Source organism: Uranotaenia lowii, chromosome 2, assembly GCF_029784155.1.
Source record: "Uranotaenia lowii strain MFRU-FL chromosome 2, ASM2978415v1, whole genome shotgun sequence".
Lineage (NCBI taxonomy): Eukaryota > Metazoa > Arthropoda > Insecta > Diptera > Culicidae > Uranotaenia > Uranotaenia lowii.
Genome location: NC_073692.1, coordinates 213,827,619 through 213,851,819, shown reverse-complemented (window position 1 = coordinate 213,851,819; position 24,201 = coordinate 213,827,619). Strand labels below are relative to the sequence as shown.

The window sequence follows — 24,201 nt, the reverse complement described above, 5'->3', positions numbered from 1 at the left end:
ACAACTGCAAAAGCCAAATTCGCTGTAACGTCTGTATTCATGGAACAGGCGAAGCCGAACACAACTGTATCGCCGCGTTGCCCCAATGTGTGAATTGCCACGGGGCTCATAGAGCTAATGACTTTAGGGCTTGCCCGAAAATTCAGCAAAAAAAGCAGAAAGATCAGGAACGTCGAAACACCTTCTCGCAAGGCACTTCAGATTGGTTCTGTCAATCAGCTTCAAATGATGATATGAATAATTCTTCTCAACCAATAAATGTCCAAACACAAAACGAACAAGCACTTCGCCCCAAACGACGCTGCGGAAACGATGATGACTTGATTGGAGAGCTCCCCCAACTCGAGGTAAACATTTCGGAAGGGGCGTGCGAATCCATCCAGTCAGTCATCGAATCCGAATTGACGCTGAATATTATCGCGGATGCCTTAGGAATCTCCGAAGAGGATACGCCAATATTGGAAAGGATAAGCAGTGATGTACTGGTCCGGATCTCCGAAGCCGTAACAGAAAAAATGAAATCATATCTTAGTACGCTAAGATTATGATGAGCATCCACACCGAACGATTCAAACACCACGATACCCTTACAGTGCCTGCAATGGAACTGTAGGGGCGTACTCAGTAAACGTCAGTCGTTAATCAACATGATTAACACATCCAAAGCTAATATCGTGCTACTAAGCGAAACGCATCTAGACCAATCCTTGAGTTTTACGCTACCCAAACACGTGATTTTTCGAGCCGACCATCGCAGCAACTCAATGGGAGTAGCATTAGCTGTACGATCCGAGTTACAACCAACTGCTTTCCGTATTTCTGGACGTTTTGATATCCAGCATACTGCCTGCCAATTAAAATGTAATCTGGGAACAATCACTGTGGTCTCCTTATACATCCATCACCAAGCTACGGTAACTAAATCAAATTTCGAGGATTTCTTTGCTGCTATTCCTAAACCCTGCATAATTGGAGGTGATTTCAATGCGAAACACGATTCGTGGGGAAATACATCCAACAACAGACGCGGAACACAACTATCGGATGCCCTGGAATCGAGCGATCTTGTTGTTTTAAACACCGGCCAATGGACTAGATTTGACGTGAACCGGTTGTGGAGCGCTATCGACATCACACTGGTTTCGTCGAGTCTAAGTCTGGACTTTGAATGGCACACCGACGAATCTCCAAGCGGAAGCGATCATTTCCCGATACATTTTGGGACTAATGCTGTTAATGTACTGCATCAACGGACAGGTATCAATCTGTCAAAAACGGATTGGGAAATCTTCGGAAACAGAGTGGAGGATCTACTCTGCAATGTTCAAACGCCTTCTTTTGAAGAATTTTTTGAACACATATGGAATGCTCTTGTTTTTGCCACACCGAGTCGTAGAGGAGGTACGTATCCGTCTAAAATTCCGCAACCATACTGGGACAGTGAATTAAGTGCAGCAAAAGTAGCTTCTCGGACTGCTTTTCGGGTGTGGAAAAGAACACTGTCTTCGCAAAGCTATAATGAATACGCTGAACTGGAGCGCCAGTTTCGTGACATGGTCAGGAAGAAGAAAACCAAGTGTTGGCATGCTTTTTGCGATTCTTTCGATAGCTCAACGTCTTTGAATTCACTCTGGCGCTTAGCAAAACGTTTTAAAAATCGCGGATCGATTAGTGGGAAGACTGTCCCAGAAAATGTTATCACGGATCTATTAGAAAAACTTGCCCCTCAATCTGTAAAAAAACAACCAATAGAGTTTGCTAATTGTCAATGTTGCGACCATCCCACGAATATTCTATTTTCGATTAAAGATGTTAAATCAGTTCAAAAATCAGGAAAAGACTCTGCTCCTGGAGTGGACGGAATTCCGTATTCGGTGATAAACCATTTGCCATTTATCGCACTAAGGCATCTGGTCGAAATCTATAACACCATTGCTAACAACGGGATTATTCCACAAGCATGGAAGATATTTAAAGTAGTCGCCATTCCAAAACCAGACCAAGATGTAAATGATGTGTCTGGCGTTCGCCCTATTGCATTAGCATCATGTTTTCGAAAAATATTTGAACTGATGGTTAAAGAAAAACTCGAATGGTTAATTGAAAGCAACCATATTTTTTCCGGAGAAATTTGTGGTTTCAGAAAGGGTAAAGGAACTATGGATGCCCTTTGTCCCTTGATTGAACAAGCAACTGATGCACTCAATAGTCGCGAGCATATGATTATTTGCAGTGTCGATATAAAAAGCGCTTATGACAACGTGGAAGTTGAAATTCTTATCCAGGAACTACGAGGTCTGGAAATCCCTGAATGTATAACAAAATGCGTTTATACTCTGTTCGAAGAAAGAATATTGTCAGCTGACGTAGGTGGTTCCAACTCTTTAACAAGAACAACATGGAAAGGACTACCCCAGGGGTCCCCGCTTAGTCCGATTTGCTTCAACGTAGTCATCACTCGATTGCTGAAAAGAATAACCACCGATGTGATAACAATAAATTATGCTGATGATACAACACTCGCTCGGCGAGGTAATAATTTGAATGAAAGTTGCAACGTATTGCAAGGGGCAGTCGATACTCTCATTTGCGGAATTATGAACCTTGGTTTTGAAATTTCCCCGCATAAAAGCAAATGTTTATTGATAGCGAAACAACAACCCGATATAATTCCGGAGATTATCATAACTGGTGAACCTGTTCAATTCGTGAATTCCATGAAACTGTTGGGTATGCATCTAACCAGGAATCTGTCATGGTCGTGCCACATAAGAAATGTGAAAAAACGTGTCACACCCTACATAAATTTTCTGCGAAGCATCGCAGGGCAATCCTGGGGATGTCATCCATCGTCTTTGATAAAGATATATAAGGCTGCTCCCAGATCGATACTCGAATACGGTTCCATCTTCATGACTCAGCTAAACCAAACGGACTCGGTGGCGTTGGATAGAATTCAGTGGGCATGTATCCGTGTTTGTTTAGGGTCAACTAAAACTACACATACCGGATCACTAGAAGTCCTAGCTGGATTATGTCCACTCAGCATAAGGAGAGAATCAGCAGCAATCCGATTTGTCAACAGACGGTCTCATCTAACGAATTGGAATCAACGTTTTGTCCAGCCAATCTTGGAAACAGGATCTACAAATAGTTATATTCGTAAAGCTATAAATGAACTAAATAATTTTATTCCGTTACAGAATACACTGGACAATATCCCGTGCTTTCTGTTCCCATTAGACGTTGGTAAATTCGACCTATCTATTGATTTGTGCATGGAAACAAAACTGGCACCACCTCATGAAACATCAGCCGCCGAGATGGTTTTAACTGTTATGGAGGAGAAATACGATGAATGGACTACACTAGCTACAGACGGATCCAGAGATATTTCTGGAGTAGGGTTCTCTGTCGTGAACAACAGCAACATTGATTATGCAAGAATCAAACTAAATCCAGCATCTTCGGTGTACATGGCTGAACTGTTAGCAATACGAAAGGCAGTGCAAATCATTGATGAGCTACCTGTTGGGAAATTCGTAATAATTTCCGACAGCATGAGCAGCTTGAAAAGCCTTCAATGTTCTAAACCTTTGTCCAAAAACCCGCTGGCATGGTATGAGATCAAAAAAATATCCAAATCAATTACCTATAAAGGATCAGAACTTGTCTTTATGTGGGTGCCTTCGCATCGAGGAATCCCTCTCAATGAATTGGCTGACCAGGAAGCCAAAAAAGCGTGTACTGAAGGAATTGGAAATGATTACATTCTAACATCTAACGATGTTTCATTTCCATATCGTCTGCATTCCAAGCAACTTTGGCAGTATCGGTGGAACTCAGGAAGCAAAGGTCGCTTTTGTCATAGCATCATGAAGGAAGTGTCTCTACAACCATGGTTCTTCAAAACGGAGCTTTCAAGGAGGCAAATTGTTATACTCTCTAAACTGATAAGCAATCACTCTCGATTGCCAGCACACCTTCATCGTAACCGCATAATTGAAAGTGCAAACTGTAGCTGTGGAGCAACTAATGCCAATCCGGATCACTATTTGTTCAGCTGTCCCAATTTTGGACAGATGAGATGGCCTATTTGGAAAATTCTGCTGGAAAAACGAATCGCACCTGATCTACAGTTGATGTTAAAAACCAAAAATTTAAATATGTTTAGAAATATTGCTGATTTTTTCATTGATTGTAATATAGACATGTAATTTACAATTTACCATTTAACACTTGGCCGGCTATGTATTAGAGGTTAAGCCATTTGTAGAATAATAAAAAAAAAAATATATATATATATATATATATATATATATATATATATTTTTATTGCTCCATATTCAATAATTTTACTGTCTGGCGAAATCTGTGGAAACGATGTTACAAACATATTTTTGAATATATACAACTTTTTAAGAATACATTGTGAAATTGCGGAAAAAAACTGGAACATTATACTGATCCCAAACTTTTGGCCTTTACACCATACTGCGGGGTGATCTCAAACTTTTGAACGATGACTCAAGTAGATGTTTTATATATTTTAAGTACATTGAAATTTTTTTTTTTGCACAAAATTAAACAAATGGTTTTTTAATAAGTATGAAAAAAGGATTCGAAGGCAACTCGAATTTTGAAATTTGATTGGTGAGATGCTTGGGTTTGAATTTTAAGTTCGGTTTTTGAAAAAAGTCCCAACTTTAAGCTAAATTTAAGTCTTATAAACTCAATATTAACCTTTTAAAAAAAAACATATAAAAAAGGTTTTGCTCACGATCTCTTGAATAAGATCAAAAGAATTGCAATATGTCATAAGATGGCTGGTATATGACCGATCTAAATATTCATGTTTTTGAAGGGGTGATCCCAAACTTTTGACCGGCTGTGTGCATATATTGAAATTTTCTTATAGGTTATATACTTTTCTCCATAAACTAGATTAACTATCACTTTTTTTCAACTTATCTTTACTCTTGAATGAAGCATAATACATTTAAAATCTACAATGTGTTATTTTAATTTTTTTTTTAAATTGTAATGAGAGGGAGTTTGAATAGCAATACCCTAAATATATTTTGCTAAGTTATTCTCCCGCGATTGATAAAGTATTTCAATTCAGAGCATTTTGATCATCCGGGTTGTATATTAGACTTTTGCAAATTTTGACATATGTTTTTTTCGATGCCTTCCGTGTTACCATGCATTTGTGTAAAATGAGATGAGATGAGTGGGTTGATTCCTTAATAAGCGCGAAAAATCTGAATTTTATACGGAAATTTGTATGGGAAGATAAGTTATTACAAATCTGGCAAGCTAGAAAATTCTGATGAGTTGAAATGAAATAGCCCCCCCCCCCCCCAAAAGGGACCAAAAATGTCAAAAAAAATGTTCTTCTCTAAACTCAAAATTTTAAATTCTTAATCAAATTTTGATGAACGACTTCAGTGGATTAAAAGTAACAGTAAGTAAAAAGTGTATAAACTTTATGAAAACACTAAGACATTGGAATTGTTAATTATGTTACATTTATTGAAAATGAGAGTCTTCATTCAATAAAATGGGAAGCGTCTATCAATACTATATATGATCTAATTTTGTTAAAACTTATTTGTCAATTCAATAAATCATCTCATTATGTCAAAACGTTCACATTTATCGATTTTTAACAAAAATTTTCCAAGAATTGTTAACAGTTTGTCTATTTTTTATGATTTTTGTATGGGACCTCCCCCCTTTTTTGAATTCGGTGGGTTTTAGAAGTATTATAGAAATCATTCCCGGTCTTAAAAACGGCTACACACCAAATTTCAAGATGATCGATTCGATAGTTTCCGAAAATTGTTCGAATTGTGTTAAATTTTTGTTAGTTTTGTATGAGAGACCCTCCCTCTCCCTTTTTTAGGTATTCATACCCTTCCTTCAGGAGTTTGAAAATATTATAGTCACCTTTCTCGGTCTTGAAAACGGCTACATGCCGAATTTCACATTGATCGGTTCATTCAAATCGGAACCCCCCCCCCCCCTCCTTCCTTTAAGTTTCTGATTCCAAAAACTCATTCATACAAATTTCACATTGATCGGCTCAATAGTTGTCGAGTGTATAAGGAACATTATCCGGGTTTGTCCGGATATTTGAAACAAAATTTGGGAACAGTCCTGCCCAGCCCGGTTGCCCGGATTTTTTCACTTTATTTGGAAAATCAATTAATTGTGTTGTAATTTTTTTTTATTTAGCCACTGAAACAATTTTTTTAGCAGATTTTGCAAAAATAATTATGAAATGATTTTTTGAAGCCTAAAATACGATTTCAAATCTGTTTATGAATATATGATGATGAAAATATTTACATCTTCGACTAAAAATATTGGAAAAACCTACTCATGTTTGAATTGAAAACGATAATTTTAACGTTTTCTAAACATTGATATTTCAAAAGCATTCCAGATTGCCCGGTTTGCCCAGGGCCAGGGCATAAATTTTACGAAATTCCAATTTTCAACGGGTTTTGGCGAAAAAAATTTGCATGTAATTTTTGAAATTGTGAAATAAGATTTGAACGCCGCTAATATGCCTTGGTGAAAATCATTTTTCGTGTGTTTATTTTTCAGCTTTTCTCTTGCGTTTGTATGGAAAATACGAAGATTTTGACTGGATTTGTCCGGATATTTCCCGGTTTTTGATTTAAAATTCAGAAACCCAATGCCAATTCCAAAAATAAGAATTGAGAAATAAAAATTAAAGTTTGACAGCTTTCCAAACTGCAAACAGCAATGAGAATAAATGAAAATTTCAATTCGGAAAATCTGTTTAAAAATCTAATCACAGGCTAAATACTTGTTATCAATAACAAAATTTATCCTTTCACCCTGAAGCAGTTTTTTTTAACAAGGTACACCGGGATAAGTGGGGACGGTTTTTTCGTATAGTTCAACTTTAAAAAATCATTAAAAAATCAGCAGCGGGTCAATTTTGATAAAATCGAAGAGAGAGCTTGATAGACGCAAAGCGAAAAATGTTTTCACGTAAATTGTTATGGACTGCTAGTGTTTCCCTTTGATTTCTCACGAAATTTTCAACAAATTTGTGTTTTTTTGTTTGAATAAGTTACTTTATTGCTCGAACCGTCCGAAATTTTGAAAAAAGTTCATGGTACTATTATTAAGGCATCTTTCAATGATTATCGTGTGTAACCCGATATTATCGAAAATATATACATACTTATTAAAAAAAAAACAAGTACTTTTCCCAATTTTTCATTTTTTTTTTTTTTTTTTGTTTCGATTATAGTCGTTTTACCATCTTTATGGCATTCGCGACTTTATCAACGTTGCAGTTGGCGGATCGTTATTGAAAAACTATCCGGTACAACTGTGTTCGATGTTTACTCTTGGGCTCGAACTCGCGGACATCGGCTCAGGAGACAACAGACTTGCCAACTGAGCTATATCACAAGCCCAACCAATTTTTCATGATTTGAATCTATATATATATAAATGAATTTCTGTCTGTCTGTCTGTCTGTTCCCTATAGACTCGAAAACTACTGATCCGATTTGCGTGAAACTTGGCAGGTGGGGGTATTGGAGGCCGGGGAAGGTTCCTATTATGGTTTGAGACCTCTTTCATGAAGGGGGGGAGGGGCCACCCGAACAAAAAATTTGTTTTGGCATAACTCGAGAACCAATCAAGTAAATGGTATCAAATTTGGCATGGGGTTGTATTTGGGAACGAGAAATATTTCTAGGAATATTAGGTACCCCTCCCTCCTCTCAGTTGCGTGATAGGAAGGGGGAGGGGGGCTACCATACAATTTTTCAAACAACTCGAAAACTAATCAAGATATTGGAACCAAATTTGGCATGGGAAGGTATTTGGATACGAAAAATATTTCAATGATTATTTGAGGCCCCTCCCTCTTTCCATTAGAAGGAGGGAGGGGGCTATTTTTATTTTTTTTACATAAATCAAAAACTACTAAAGCAAATGGAACCAAATTTGGCATGGGAGGGTATTTAGATACGAAAAATATATCTATGATTATTTGCGACCTCTCCCTCTTTCCAGTAAGGAGATTAAAAAAGGTGGGGGGGGGGGTGCTCTTTTATATATTTTTACATAACTCAAAATTTAATTAAGCAAATGGAACCAAACTTGGCATGGGCGGGTATTTGGGAACGTGACATGTTCTAATAATTGTTTGAGACCCCCTCCTTTTTCCAGCGGAGAGAAAGGAAAGAGGGAGGGGAGTTTTATACAATTTTTACTGCATAACTCAAGAAGTACAATAGTAAATGGAACCAAATTTGGCATGGAACGATATTTGAGTATGAGAAATGCTTCTGTGAATATGTGAATATGAGGTGGATGTAAAGGAGAGGAGAGGTCTTCCTTAAAATTTTCAGTATAACTGGAGAGTTGATCGAGCAAATTGAACAAATGGAGGAAATTTGGATACGTTGTTTCTATCATAAATTGAAGCCCCACCTTTTTTCAGTGGAAAGATATAAAGGTGGAAAGGGGGGCTTATATACAATTTTTTTTTGCATAACTCGAGAATTAATTCAGCAAATGAAACCAAATTTGGTATCAAAAAGTATTTGAGTACGAAAAATACTTTTTCTATGTGAAACAATTCCAAAACTCAACATGGAAAATCATTTTGGTATGATTATCTGACACACCATCCTCCTTTCAGTGAGTAAGTACATAGGAAGAGGGAGGTGAGCCCAATACAATTTTGTAAGCATAAGTTCTCAATTTATGCTAACGAAGCCAACAAATAGAGACAAATCTGGCATGGAAAGGTACTTGATTACGAGATATGTTTCTACGATTCTTATAGAGCTTTACGCTTTACAGTGTAGAGAGGGGAAGAAAGGAGGAGGCTCCATACACATTTTGTTGTAAGGCTTAAAAACTTATCAACCAATGGAACTATATTTGATATTAGAGGATTTTTGGGAACAAAAAAAAATGGGTATGATTATTAAAGATCACGACCTCCATTCAACAGGGGATGAAAGGAAGGACAGTGGAGGGGGCTCTGTTATCAGTTTTTTAGCATTTATCCAGACCCTTCAGACAGATTTTAATTATCAGATCATTAACACAAATTTATAGAGCAAGATTCAGAATATTGGTTTAAGTTATCTTTGTGTTGCAATTTAAAACTCCAGCTGCAGCTCTAATTTTTAAGTGGTTGTGGTTATTTTATAATTTGATTTAAAATAATGCCAATAAAACAATAAAAATTTAAATAATTTTTGAAAATATCATTTGATTCTGAAAGGTGTAGCAAAGCACACCGGGTCAGCTAGTGCTAAATAAAGCTAAATTGTATTGAATGAAGGAGAGAAAATTGAAAAAATGTGTAAACATCAGGTATATATAAAGCCGTCCCCACTTACCCCAGGTAGGGTTTAGAGACAAAATATTAGATAAACCCATTTTTCTCAAATTTTAACCGTCGGTTCTTTTCCTAACTGGTTGTTTCGAATGTAAAGATTATTTCAATGTTTTTCGGCAAGAGCCAGCTAGTTAACGAGAAATTTGCGATTGAAAAAGATGTACATCAACTCGACATCGTAGTTAAAAATAGAAAATTTACAAAAAGTCACCGTAAACATCCGCAATTATCGGAACCGTATCTCTTTTACAGTTATTGGATAGATTACAAGTAAATTTAACATTCTGCATTAAAAGTTTGAAAAAAACTTACCCCGGTGTACCTTAATTAAATTGTATGTATTGAAATAAAAATGTAAATCTTTGAGTCTTGAAACACATTTTGAATTTCAAGTGTGATGTGTGCAGCCATTATTTAAAAAAAGCACACAAATTTTAAACGACATTTTATCTTCATTTTCGATTAAGAGTTAAACACCGTTAATTTTTTTAAATAAATTTTTGTTTTAAATCTTCAAAAGTATCCTTGAACTGATTTTGAGAGTACAAATGTACTGTTTTTTTTATTATTTGGCACGAATTTTCTATGAATGCTACAAAATCATATAATCACAGCTTCATACTGGTTAAACCACAATTTTTTCCTATAATCTAAGCTTTAGCAAGCATTGATGAATAATATACAATAATTGTATTATTTCATTCAATTGGAAGAACAATACTGGGGGCATCCATAAATTACGTAACGCTCCTAGGGGGGGTAAGTAAGCTCGAGCGTTACGAATTGTGACATAGGGGAGGGGGGGGAGGTATGCTCATCGTTACGTAACGATTTTTTTCCTCAAAAATTTCAGTTTACTTAATCGCTGCTATTTTGATGTCATGCCATTTGCGCGGAATGATAAACATACCAAAATCTGCTTAAAATTTGTAGGCTTCAACATGAATGAAACTGGTTTGTATCCTTTCCCCTTTAAAGATTCTGAGATAGACTCCGACATTGATTGAATATCCAGATTGAAAATCCGTGAAATAACCGTTGGAAAACCGAATATGAGGTTCATTTACTCCCAAGAACTCAGTTCAACTTTAAGACGGAAATTTTACTATTTTTTTCTCAGTTGATTTAAAAAAATGCATTTTTGATTATTCCGAAGAATATTACTTAGTGGAATATATTTTGCATAACAAGTTATACTCCTTTAACAAACTAAAGTAAACAAGGTAGATCATAAGTGAACAAGCACAGAGCAACTCGGATTAAGACAATCAATTTATTTTATCAAAAAGTTATCATCATTGAGTACTAAGAAGCGATTTGGATGGATATAAATTCCGTTTTGTAAGGGGCCGTTCAGATACCACGTGGACAGAAAAATGAGATTTTTGATACCCCCCTCCCCCTCCGTGGACAAGCGTGGACATTTGGCAAACCCCTACCCCCCTCCCCGGATGTCCACGTGGACAGATTTGAAATTGTTTTTTTTTCAAAAATTCATTTGACAGTTAAAAACACTACTTATTGCATATGTGCTATTGAAATGACTGATTTAAAAAATAAATAAATAGCATTACCTGATATAAAATAATTTTACAAAATTTAAATTTCTTAATTATCATATTTATTACTTGCATTCAAATGGTTTCTAAGGTTTTTAATTGTTTAATCTTAAACTGGAAAGCTTTGTAATTTTAAGATTCAAACAGTAACTATGTCCACGTGGACATGACCCAAACCCCTACCCCCCTCTCCGTGGACAAGCGTGGACATTTCCATACGCCCCCCCTCCCCCTTAGTTGTCCACGTGGTATGTGAACGGCCCCTAAGACGTTTAAAAATATACGTCAAAATCTATTTTTGATCTTTGAAAATCAGTATTTAAAAACATTAGAAGATAGGGGGGGGAGGGTAATTATCAGCGTTACGTAATTTTCAAAGGGGGGTACGTCGTAGCGTTACGATTTGTGACATACGGGGGGAGGGGGTCAAAAAACTGCATTTTTTGCGTTACGTAATTTATGGATGCCGCCTACTGAAGAGTAACACGTAAAAAATGAGATTTTTTAATTTTCTAGATGCATAAAATTTTGAAGACACGTTCGTTTGATGTCATGAACTATGAAAATTCTACCAGTTGTTAGGAGCATAATTTTTGAAGATTCAAAATTTAGACTACATAAATTTTAGTTGAATGTTACCTCATACTTCTGGATTTTGGAAAGTATTATCTAAATCTGGGGAATGACTTAAAAAGCTTGATACAGGGTGGCCAGCAAGTTTCCATTCCCAAAATTTCCGGTTTTTTCCCGGTTTTTCGATCGAGATTATATGATTTTCCCAGTTTTGAAATACATGAATGTGACAAGAAGAATTTTTTTGGAAACAAAAATAAGCTCTTCTTTCAAACGTAGGAATATTCTGACAACGATGATGTTTGTTGGAATTCCTAAAGAAAATTGTTGAAACAAAGGATGAAGAATATAATTGAGGGTCTCAGAATCAGAGGATTTGATGCCAAAATCATCAACTTTGAGTTAAGTACATATACCAATCGATTCTTCATATCTCATTCTACATCTGCTGCAAAACTCTGATTTTTTGATAATTTTGTCAACTCTTTTTCGATTCAATTTAAACGATGATGTTCCAATTAAAAATTACTTTATCGCACTAAGAATTTGATTATTGGGCTCTGGTTTCTGAATTATGAAATTTGAAATATAATCATCAACGATGAACTACGGATCTTTAAATCAAAACCTAACACCTTTCAGTTTCGATTTATGATTACAATTTAAGCTGATTAATGCTGATTGATATTCTAATTTAATTTTTTTTCTCTGCAATTTTGAGAACAAAATCCACTAAATTCTATTCCTCCTATTATTCTAGAATTTTTATTTGATTTTCGTCTTGAATACTTGAGCCTGAGCCTGAGTTCTAAGAGCTTGACTTTGGACTTGGCATGTTAATCTAAACTCTAAGTCTGAATTTGCAATCCAACCAGAAAATTTATATATCGTTATACAAATTTAAAATATGAAGTTCTAACACAAATTTTGAATATTATTCTAAGGTTTGAATTTTCTTTTCAAATAAGCTTTTTTATTGTGATAATATCTTAATGTAATTTTTAGCTCATACATTCAAACGATCTGTATTTTTCAAATTTTTAATCAATAAAGAATGCGATTGCCAGTAACAGCGCAAAATGTGAAAAAGAATCACACATACATTTGGTATCTCATTCTACCTATTGGGCATTTAATTAATTAACCATGTAACATGGTGGCCACTCATTTTGAATTTTTCTGTTTTCTCGCATTTTTCCCGCATAATCTTATGAATTCCCGGCTATAAAAGGTTAAAAATTGAATTTATTTGTAAAAAACAATTTTTTCGAACATATGAAAGATACATAAAAAAAATGAAAATTTGTAAATGTCAAAAATTAGTAAATTTACAAAAAATTTTGGAACCCAAACACTTGGGAGCACTAAAAGGTATGTGCTGAGTCGTCTCGATTTTTCAGGAAATTATTGACTTTTGTCCACAATTTCGCCATGGAAATTTGATCAAAAATTTACTTCGCTTTTGAGAAAAAAATGAAAATACAAATTAATTTTAGAATTCAATTGGTTTATATAGGGGAAAAATGATCCATAAAGAATTTTCCCGGTTTTGATTTAAAATTCCCGGTTTTTTCCCGGTTTTCCCGGTCCCATTTTCAATTCCCGGTTTTCTCCGGTTTTCCCGGTTTGCTGGCCACCCTGGCTTGAAAATTTAAAAAAATATTTCCATTTTCTTTGTTATTTTCTTTGCCACAGAAATTTTAAATATTCTGCCTTTGTTAAAATGTTCAACATCATGCATAGTATTCATTTGAGCTTTGTATGAATTTAAAACATTCTTGACTCGTTTTCAAAGTGATAAACAATCAAAACATGATAGAAGAGTTGACGATCCATAAGAAAATCCATACTGAATGGTTATCAGAAATAGATTAAAAAGAAAAATACAAGAGTAATAAAATACTTTAATGGGTTTAAAGTTACTTTCGTAAAACTAATCATTGATCATTCACATGTTTTGATTTTTTTTTTCAAAAACAATAAATATTTAATGTGGCTCTTTCAAAATCTGAAATTTTGAACATTTGAAGCTTTTGGCTCTTCTGACTCAAAAGGTTGCCGACCTCTGCTCTAACCAACTGATTGTCTTTTTCTTGGCTGGGTGACTCTGGTATTTTATGCCGTTTTCGTTTTTCTCCACTGGCGCGGGGCAAAATTTTCTCTGAATAAACAAACAGAATCGTTACCTGGGACGATGCAAATATATGGTTGCTATAATCAACCTTATGCTTACCCCCAACACTGACAACTTCTACGGGTTGCAACCGCCTGCTTGAGGTTCAAACCTCGGGCAATTCTAGTGGACTTCTGAATCAATAAACGATCACAAAAACAGCATTTAGGGCAAAACTCGTGGATAACTAGGTTGCCACTGCTAATAAACGAAAACACTATAAAAAATAAGAAAGTAAAATTTTGAACCTTCGCACTGGTCGGTAGATTGATGAGAGAAATTTGACGTTTGAAAGTTTTAGGAAAAGTCAGAATATTTCATGTCTAGCTTTAACCGTTCCTGAAATATCGCTTCGAGTCTGTAAAGCCAAAATCGGCTAAGACGGTGTATGTCTTTTTTTTATAGACCCTAACCGCAAAGGAAGGCTAATTATCTAACAACATTGAAACATCAAATAAAACAGTTATGGTATACTTTGTCGGTGAGCCGACATTCGTTACGAGTTATTCGGCTCAACGGGTTTCGCGTGTATTTAGCTGCCGAACATTTGGTACATCTCTACTAGTTATACTATTCAGAATCTCTCTACTATTTATGAAATTCAGAAATATCTTCCCAGTTGCACGTTAATAGCAATAGTTGCGTACTTTTGCCCTAACTTATTTTCTATGTTTTTTCAATGATTTATAGAATTTTCTAAATGTATGCGCAAATTATAATGCAACCGCATTGTTTAGACCTCATCGCAAAGCGCACATTGCATTAAGCGAAGCATTTTTATGCATGCCGGTAATCTGGCTCAGCATATGCGTCATTGTGTTAATAAACAAAATCTGTCCCACATATGTACGTACGTAATCAAATTAATCATCTAATCAAGTTTGCCAACTTACCTGCAGCGCAGTCAACGCATCTTCCATCTGCTTCTCGGCAATCTTCTTCAGACTGCCGAGCTCCTCAACCTGCGAGTTGAGCAGCTCGATTTCTTCGGTGAGTCTCCTGATTTCATGTTTGGCACCTTCAAATTCCACCTAAAAAGCAAAATGATAAAAAATGATCAGTTTTCTGCGAATTTTTCCAAACTAAGAATATGGAACCATACCTGTGAACTCCGCAAGCTGGCGACCTGTTTCTGCAGGGTGATGTTTTCCTCCTCCAGTTCGCTGTAGTCGCTCAGCATCCGGGTTTCCCTGTATTTCATGTCCTTGAGTTCGGCCTTCAACCGGGCCCGTTCCGCCTCGGCTCCGGATTTGTCCCGGCCGATTTCCGAGTTTTCCTGCAGCATCCGGTCCCGCTCATTTGTGACCCGTTCCAGCTCATGCCGCAACTGTTTGGTTTCACCTTCAAGCTCCAGTATTTGCAAATTGAGCGACGTCTCTATCGCGGCTGACTCATTGAGCAAAGCATCTTCCTGTTCGATGCCCGATTTGGTGGTAACCTGTTGTGTTTTTTGAAACTTTTGCAAAGCCTAGAATGTAAGAGATGGAGAAGAAAAAAATGATGATAGTCGCAAGTTTCCGCAAACAACAAGGCGCATATAGTTGACAATAATTGAAAAGCTCGAAGGAAGTAAAAAGGGAAACGACAACGCCGGCAACGACGAGAACGATGATGATGATGATGATGATGATGATGGATGTTTTGTAGACACACAGGATTTTGTAGCCTTTTTTCGTCCGCCTTTTAATGAAAATAGGCAGCAAGTGTACTCTACTCTGACGCCTTTTAATCGTCTCCAAGAAGTGGTTTCCCTCGGAATAAAAGAGCTTTTTCTTTTGTTGATCTTGTAGAGGAAAAAAAAACAGTAAAAGGTACTGGTGGAATGCGTGCTTCATGTTTGCACTCTTGTCAAATATTTGTTTCATTTTTGAAACGCCATTAGAAAACATAGTTTTAGGGAATGTAAATCATAAACCAGGAGCTATTCTGCTTAAAGATGTTTCCACAAAGAATAAGAAATTCATGCTTTTTTAAGTATTTTAAGTTTTATTTTCAGTTATGCATTTTATAAAACAAAAAAAAACTTTTTACAGATATTTTTTGAATAAAGTGTTTGTTATTAACTTTTCAACTCTTCAGTTTTTTAACATAAGTTCAAAATATTTTGCAACGTTAATAAACTCAATCGATATTCCAGAAGGATATTTTTTTTGTCCAACCCACCCGTCGACAAAAACAAATAGATACTTAGCGCAATAAGGTGTGTGTCTGGCTTTTGCTTACTTTTGAGCGTAAACAGTTGGACATTTTCCATGCCCATGGGATCGTCCTATCAACTACTTTTGAGCATAAAACTCGATCCAAAGTACATTTGCTCGGTGGTCTATGTAACATGTGATGTTAGTTCAATTTGAAACAATGTTAGGTACTATAAAAATTTTTACTCAACGAAAAAACTAATGTACCCGAAATGGGAACTAACAAGTATGGTGTTTTATAACTCATTAAGGACGCGAAAAAATCATAGCCGGGAACATCAACATTCGGCATTCTGTATCGCAGAGACCACGAGAACATATTTTACAAATTCTTCATATTTGGATTACCGAAAGTGTTGCATTTAACTTTGTACAATTAGGTTTCAATATTGAATTCATAACTATGCTCTATGCTATGCTATGCTCTTTGGTTTAGCATACCATCGACAAACGAAAAAACGAGATATCTCATATTTGGTCTGCAATATGTTAACTGCTGGAGTGAGACAAGGATGTATTTTGTCACCGCTGCTTTTTCTCATCGTAATGGATGAGATCTTGACTGGATCGATTGACTGTAGACCAAACCGAGGATTGCCGTGGAATCCTTCAACCATGGAGCAACTGAACGACCTTGACCTGGCAGACGATATTGTTTTGCTCGCCCAAACACAACAAGGCATGCAGAGCAAACTCGACGCTCCTCGACGCAAGCTCCAATGCAGCTGGTCTCAAAATCAATGTCGGAAAGACCAAGTCGATGGAAATCAATACAGAAAATCGTTCCAATTTCGTGGTAGCTGGACAACAGGTTGAGACAGTGGAGTGCTTCCAGTATCTTGGTAGCCAGATTACGCCTGATGGTGGTACCAAGAAGGACATCGAAACCCGGATCAGAAAAGCCCGATTTGCGTTTGCGAGTCTCCGAAACATCTGGCGCTCACGCCAGATCTCTCTACGAACTAAGATCCGAATCTTTAACTCAAACGTCAAATCCGTATTGCTGTATGGGTGTGAAACTTGGTGCACATATGCGGTGACGACGCGAAAACTGCAAGTTTTTGTGAATCGCTGCCTGCGGAACATCATCCGCGCTTGGTGGCCTGGCAACTGGATCTCAAACGTTGAACTTCATCGCCGGTGTCATCAAAAACCGCTAGAAATCGAGATTCGGGAACGTAAGTGGAGATGGATTGGGCACACGCTGCGAAGAGATGAAAACGAGATTTGCAGAGAGGCTGGACTTGACTGGAATCCAGATGGGCATCGAAGAAGAGGCAGGCCCAAAAGCTTGTGGCGGCGAAGTCTAGCCGCTGAAATCCGAACAGTTGACGAGAACCTTGGCTGGCAGCAAGTGAAGACACTGGCTCCGGATCGCCAGCAGTGGAGATCTTTTATCTCAGCCTTAGGCGTCGCGTCGGTCAATCGGCGCCGGACCCTTAGGTTGGTAGGTAATATGTTAAATTGAAAGAAACCCCGTTAAGGGATTTGAAACGAGAATCAATACTTGCTTGCAATGGGAAAAACTTATCGGTATCGATTTTTTAAAAGGGCGTAAGCGTCAATTGTAAAAGGATTCAGTTATTAGCATAAACGTGTTAAACTTTCTATTTAACATCTGAAAATATCATCCTCTTATATTATTTTTTTATTTTAGTGTAGTTAAATTTGATTTTTTAAATAAGACGAATGACTTTTTATGAGTGTGCATAACGATGCTTTTTCGCCCCCTTCATCCCACGGACGAAAAGTATTTTGTGTTTGTTTAAATCTGTCAAAATTTTTTCTCCTCCAAATCTCATCGCGAACAAAAAGGTCAATAGTAATTCGAAAGAGTCGAAAAAGGGCATTCTGATATTTTTAATCAATTTCGCAAGGCTAAAAAACACAAATAATAGTGATTTTTTAATGGTTGTGTGCTGGAATGTTAAATTACTCAAGCCGAAATTTTCCTGTATATTGCGATGCCAGAGAAATGTTAGACAATTTGTAGTTAGGAGAAAATGTATGATGGCTGTTCACCAGGGCCGGATTAAGCCATCGGGGGGCCCGATGCAATTTTTCTCGGGGGGGGGCCCTATGATTCGTTTTTTTTTTCAAATGTTTTTTTCAAATCCCAGAGAATACAAAACATTTTAAACGTGTAAAAGAATTGGAGATGTGTTCAATATATTCTCTTCAAATAGCCATGTTTTCGCTGTAGAAATTTGTTTCTGGTATCTTCAAATAAAATTTTTTCATTTATCAAGTGCAAACATTGCGGAAGAGTTTAGAAATTTCTCAAAAATGAAGGTCTGATTGCAGCTTCCTAATGCAAAATTTTATTCTCAATTTTTTTAATACTCTTATCACCAACTAAAATTCCGAATAATGACCAAATGGATATTTTAAATGTTTTTCATTTCATCATTGACCGTCGAGGAATTTTCACCTTATGACAAATGGAAAGTATTATGAAGATTTGAAACATAGAACACAAAATTCAAAACAAAAAAAATAATAAACAAAATAATTAAATTCAAATTTTATAGAGATACAGATATAAGAGTTGAAGAATTAAAAACTTCAAATTAATTTATTTTCACAACCACAATTCAGTGTCTTATATCTAAATCATAATTTCAAATCAAGTTTTGAGAAACGAAATATTAATTTAATATCAAAAATGGAGATTTAAAGTTAAAATCACAGCAGAAATTTCACCAAATGTATATTTCAAATTTATATCTTTGAAACACAAAAAGCGTTTTCATGAGATGTTTATGAATATGATTCTCATCAGTTAAAAAAAAATATCAAATTGTTTTTCTAAATGTGACAAAAGTTTCATTCGATGCCCTCAAAGCCAAAAAGGTAGAAGTGAAAAAAAAAACAGAATTGAGATTAAATGTTTAAAATACAGAATCAGTTATTATTGAAAAAATCAGATAAGAAATCCAAATGAGTTTAGTACCTTAAACAAAGATTGTAAGTTCTCAAAATTCAGAAAAACCATAAAATAACTGAAGAAACAACATAAGATTTGAAAATCTCAATGAATTGAATCTGGAAAAATATAAGATGAAAAAAACAAAGAAATATTCATGTAGAGAATCACTCAATGATATTAGCAACTCAACTATGATATCGTTTTAATGATAATTTGAGAATGATCATTTAAAAACGTTTTAGGATATTAACTTCAGTAGATTTGAAAATGTTTGTTAAATCAGTTGAAAATATTTAAATACGAATTTTAAACCTAAGACAGAAACTGGAATGGAAATTCAATAAAAAAAACTCAGTACTGTCGATTGGTACAATTTACGCAACTACAGTTTTTTATAGATTTTGTTTTCAAAAATAGGGAGGAAAAAAGAATTTATCAACCAACGGTTATTTCAATAAAAATGATTGGTAAATTAAAAGTTTCAATAATATCCGGTATTAACCCGAATATTGCTCGGGTAAAATTCTGAGATTTTTTGACGAAATTAGCTGATATTTTAGAGCAGTAACCATTACTTGGAAAGTTAACATAAAAATAAACATTATAATTGTGCAAGACGTTTGTATGGAATGAAAATGAGGAGATCCTGACAAAATATCCTGACTGACATGTTTCGGAAAAAAAATGAAAATTTGAGGTATTTTTCCTCATATTTTTTTTCGAATTCGGTTTACATTTTTTTCCCAGATTTTGAAAATTTTGAATTTCAATACCAAGATTTTGATGTTCTCAGCCCGAAAAATGCGGGAGAAATTCTTCATTGTTTACCATAAGGGCCCCCTTAATTTATGTGAGAGGAAAATTATTCTAGATATTAATTCACGGGGTCCCCTTTAGTTGTTATATTTCAAGTTTTCATTACGATTTTCTAGTTTTGATAACTTTTAATTCATTTGTAGAAATTTAGGTAGTATGATTTAAGTCTCGTTAAAACTTTTTTTCCCCCTTAAGCCGGGGGGCCCGGGGCAATTGCCCCTTTTGCCCCCCTCCCCCCTTTAATCCGGCCTTGCTGTTCACAAAAGCTTCCAAACCAAACTAATCTAAACTCTACTATGGAGGACATGGTGTCGCTGGTGTTTGCTTAAAAACTCCTATTGCATGATGAGTGATCCAAAAGGCAAAAAGTTATTCTTTTTAAAAAAAAAAGCCGCTGACATTTTTTCGAATAGACAAATGAGAAAACAAAAGGGCGCATAATCCAAATTATTCGTTTTTATTGTAACAATCACGAAAAATATGTATTCATCTATCGCGGAATGAAAATATGTATGTATGTATTGTATCCACCTTGGGTTTACGGCAGCGCCGCGGTTGTGGCAAAAAAAATAACCCACACGTCCATCTTGGCTACCACGCAACACTATCATAACCACTCAATGAGACTTCTAAAGGAATGGAATCGTAAGCAGAGGCACTAACGGTATCCAGGGTGAAAAAGGGAAAAGTCTCGAGAAGCTATAATCATATTGTTGACTAACCACGATAGCATGCAAATTATAATCCCGCCGCCAAGGCTTCCGAAAAAAGAGTGCGTCCTTATTTTACAAAAAGTAATCAAATACTTTATTTTTCTCAACCATGCCAAATTCCCTTGACATAAATTGAGGAACGTCTAGTATTCAATACGGTACTAGCATACACGGTAACCCGCTCTTTTTGTAAAACGAGGATACCCAGATGCCCCTGCCCTTGTTATTAATATACTAGCTGATTTTACCCGGCCTTGCTCGGGTTCACATAAAATATAAATCGAAATGAGTCGTTTGACTTTTTGAAATTTTGAAAGCTTTTTGTTCATCATTATAACAAATTGGACCATGTTTGGCCATGTGAGCTTTGTAAGTTTTGTTAGTCTTCTTAAAGTTTTATTTGGGATTATTATCAAAGTTTGTCGTTTTCATATTATTAAATAACTAATAGTTTTCATACTTGCTAAAAGAAATTTGAAAAAATTTCCCTTGAATGCTTATCCATTCTATCACGAAAAACATTTCAATCTAAGGTTGCCAGGTTCAATTAAAATTTGAGGTAAGTCCGGTCTGGCCCGGTTTCCCGGATGTTGTTGCAAAAAGACCGGATATTGCCCGGATTTATTCACATCATTTTTAAAACGTAACAAAAAGTGAGATTTTATAATTATTATAATTTTTCATTTTTACGTTCAAAAAGAAGTTTTAAATGGCAAGTTTTAGAAATAATCATGACCCGTGTTTGGAAGCTTGATATACAGCTTAGCTTAGCTTAGCTTGATTGACTACTCACATCCACCTTAATCATTGAACTCGAAATGCTTTTAAAGTTTTTGAAGTATAAATAATCTCTCAACAGTTTTGACTATTGACGTATTCATGTTATTAAAAAAATCTTATATGTTTGACAGTATTTTATACAAATGCATTTCGAATTCCATGACCGCAGGCGTGGCTCAGTAGAACAAGTTCCACATCGCCAATGGTTGCTACTCCGTGATTGACCGAGGCCATCAATTTTGTACAAAGGTCAAAAGAATGATTCTTGGGATTAGTAGCTCATTCTCAATGTACAAAACTGATGCTCTCTCTTTGAACATCAATAACGGCGCCGGCCACGTCCTAGTAGTCAATAGATAGTGAGGAAAAATAGAGAAAAGGATGAAAGATATAAATTTGCGCTTTAAGACCGAGGTCACCTCTGCATCTTAGCAAAAAACTTTTGTTTGTGGGTGTGGGTTGAAGGATACGATCTGGAAACACTTTTGACAAGTGCATGGATCTGACTATTTTAACCTGTAAACCTTATCTCCTAGTTTTTTGTTTCGTTAACCAATTTAAAAATATCGTACCGAGATCGTCCGATTACTAGAGATGCTTGAAGGGACATTATTAATCCCAAAACCGATTTTTTAATCCTACTGTAACATTGAAAAAAAATTGAAAGAAAATTAAAACTGACTAAACGTAAACCATTCCTGGGGCCTAGTACATTTTAAACATATGAGAATAAAAAAGTTTTTCCCGGGCACAACAGTAGAGCCGCGAAAAAACCTATTAAATCATAGAAAGTGAGACAACCGACGAACGAAAGGGTGAGATAGATCGAGCATTTTTTTCCAAGCACACATTGATTAATGAAAATAATTTTAATAAAACGTCCGATTATAAAGACGCAAATAGCCTTAGCTTACAAACAAAAACGTCCGATTGAAAATCATAATAATAACGCGCTAGTACCGTAAAATAACTTTTTTAGAGTCCGTCCTTAAATCTTATTGATTTTCAGTTTTGTGTTGTTTTTCAATAATTAAAATAAATATATGATATGCCTAACTAGGTAAAAAATTGAACTATTTGAATCAATGTCAATGATTTTCTGCTTTACTGTCAGATAAACGCCTACATATATGCTCAATAGTTTTTGCTGTGAATTAAATGACTCCTGAAGCCTTTCTTGCAATGTGACTTGTAAACAAGCTTCCACAAAATTGAAATAATTCATCCAAAAATGAACTCTGAAGCGGAAAGATTTCTTCCAAATAGCAGCAGTGTAATCAAAAGAAGGCTTCAAAGAAGCTTTCATGCGGTTTGGAAGCTACTTCAACTAGATTTAACATATGGGAGATTAATGTACTCTGAAATCATTGTCGGAATCAGAAAATTGGAGTTCTGAAATGTAAATCTAAACTGAATTTCCATACATTTGTCAAAATCCTTAAAAAAACAGAAACAAAAATATTAATTGAAAAGTTTAAAAACTTGATGTTTTTTTCTGTTGAAATCACTTACTTGTACAATAAATACATTTTGTGAAAAAGGCGTACTCGTATAAGCCCTTGTAAAACAGGAATGCTGCGTTGACAATTTTTTAATGTTTTGGTACTTGTAGTTTTGTTCCATTTGTATAATTTAACTTCGTTTTTATTTCTAGTTTTATTTGATGGTTAAGCGAACAGTTTGGTAAACTGGATATCAGCTATCGGTTGATGACATTTTTGAATAAGTTTTTTGTAAATTTCCTTAAATAACCTAACTATCTACTACCACTTGCATTGAAAATGCAAAAACAGTTACTTCCTGAGATTACGAACGAGTAACGACAAGATAATACAACAACAAACTGTAATTTTCTCTACTAGTTTGGAATTCGTTATTTAAAAAATGTTCAAAATGAGCTTACGTTACACCAGTGAACCACACAAATCCGAGCTGTCAGCATTTCTTACCAATTTTTCCTACATTTTATTTCTGTTAAACCTGACTAATCGAATACTCAAATTCACCCTCCGTTTTTGCACACGATCACAATAACCCTCTTGGGCTTACTACAGAACTACTGTTTTTCCCCCGTATCCCCCAATGAGCTTATGTGTATCTAACTAGACTCAGCCCAAATAAAAACATAAATTATGTTTAAGAAGCACGACTTTAGAACCAACCCACTGTCATACAAAATAGTAAACAGTCGTTCACACGACGAGATTAATTAATCTATTTTTCCAGATAAATTTTACAGTTATCAGCATTCACAACCAACAATACAAGTGTCTTAGGGATGAAAAGTGTCATGGAAAATAATTAGTTCTAAAATTACCTGTACTCAATTTAAATATCATTTCAATCAAACATACTTCTTCGACTATAATCAAAATTTAAAAAAATCTTCGTGAGCCCTGACCTGGTCTGTGCCTTTCAACTTTTTATCATTTTAGCACTATTTAAACAATCTTCTTGTTGAGAAGTATTTTCAAATTTTAGTTAAATTTCTTGTTAACACGTTCGTCGCCCAAAAAAAATCTCAGAGCATGAAAGTAAAGCGAGAGAGCTTCAGATTTACAACGCGTGGCAGAACTGAGCGGCAACCTTGCTTAAGAGAGCCGTCACCCATATATGGGTGACGTGGCGATGAACGTGTTAAACCGCTTTTCACAACCTTTTAATTGTGCATTGTTCAAGAGCTAAGAAAATTTAAAAAAAAAAAAAGAAAAACACTCACCAGATAAAATCCACAAGTATGTATACACACCGTCACGAAATAATTATTGATTCCATCCTTCGTCCAGCAAATCCTTCTAAGTGACACTCAACAGCCCACGGAAAACCTTTTTACCATAGCTGAAACTCCGAAAAGAATTAAAATAACTTATAGGCTGGGTTGCCAGGTGCCCAGATTTGTCTGTAAAACCAAGACTTTTGACCCTTCTTCCAGATATTGGTCAGACACAGATTTTGCCCAGATTTTTGCTGAAAGTGCCCAGATTTTCCAGACTTTCAAAATTGGGCGATGAAATCAATATTCGTGTATCGGATTTGATCCGTAAGTGC

The 24,201-nt window shown here is 35.6% G+C and overlaps 1 protein-coding gene across 1 annotated transcript in view; it reads right to left on the bottom strand.

The window, feature by feature from the left end:
* Positions 1–24,201, bottom strand: part of LOC129743761 (protein bicaudal D) — a 90,171-nt gene that overhangs the window by 5,518 nt on the left and 60,452 nt on the right. The window contains exons 3-4 of the mRNA XM_055735906.1: positions 14,820–15,185; positions 14,611–14,748 (exon numbers count right to left, since the gene is read on the bottom strand). Of these exons, the coding sequence (XP_055591881.1) occupies positions 14,611–14,748; positions 14,820–15,185 (504 nt within the window). The remainder of the gene's footprint in view (positions 1–14,610; positions 14,749–14,819; positions 15,186–24,201) is intronic.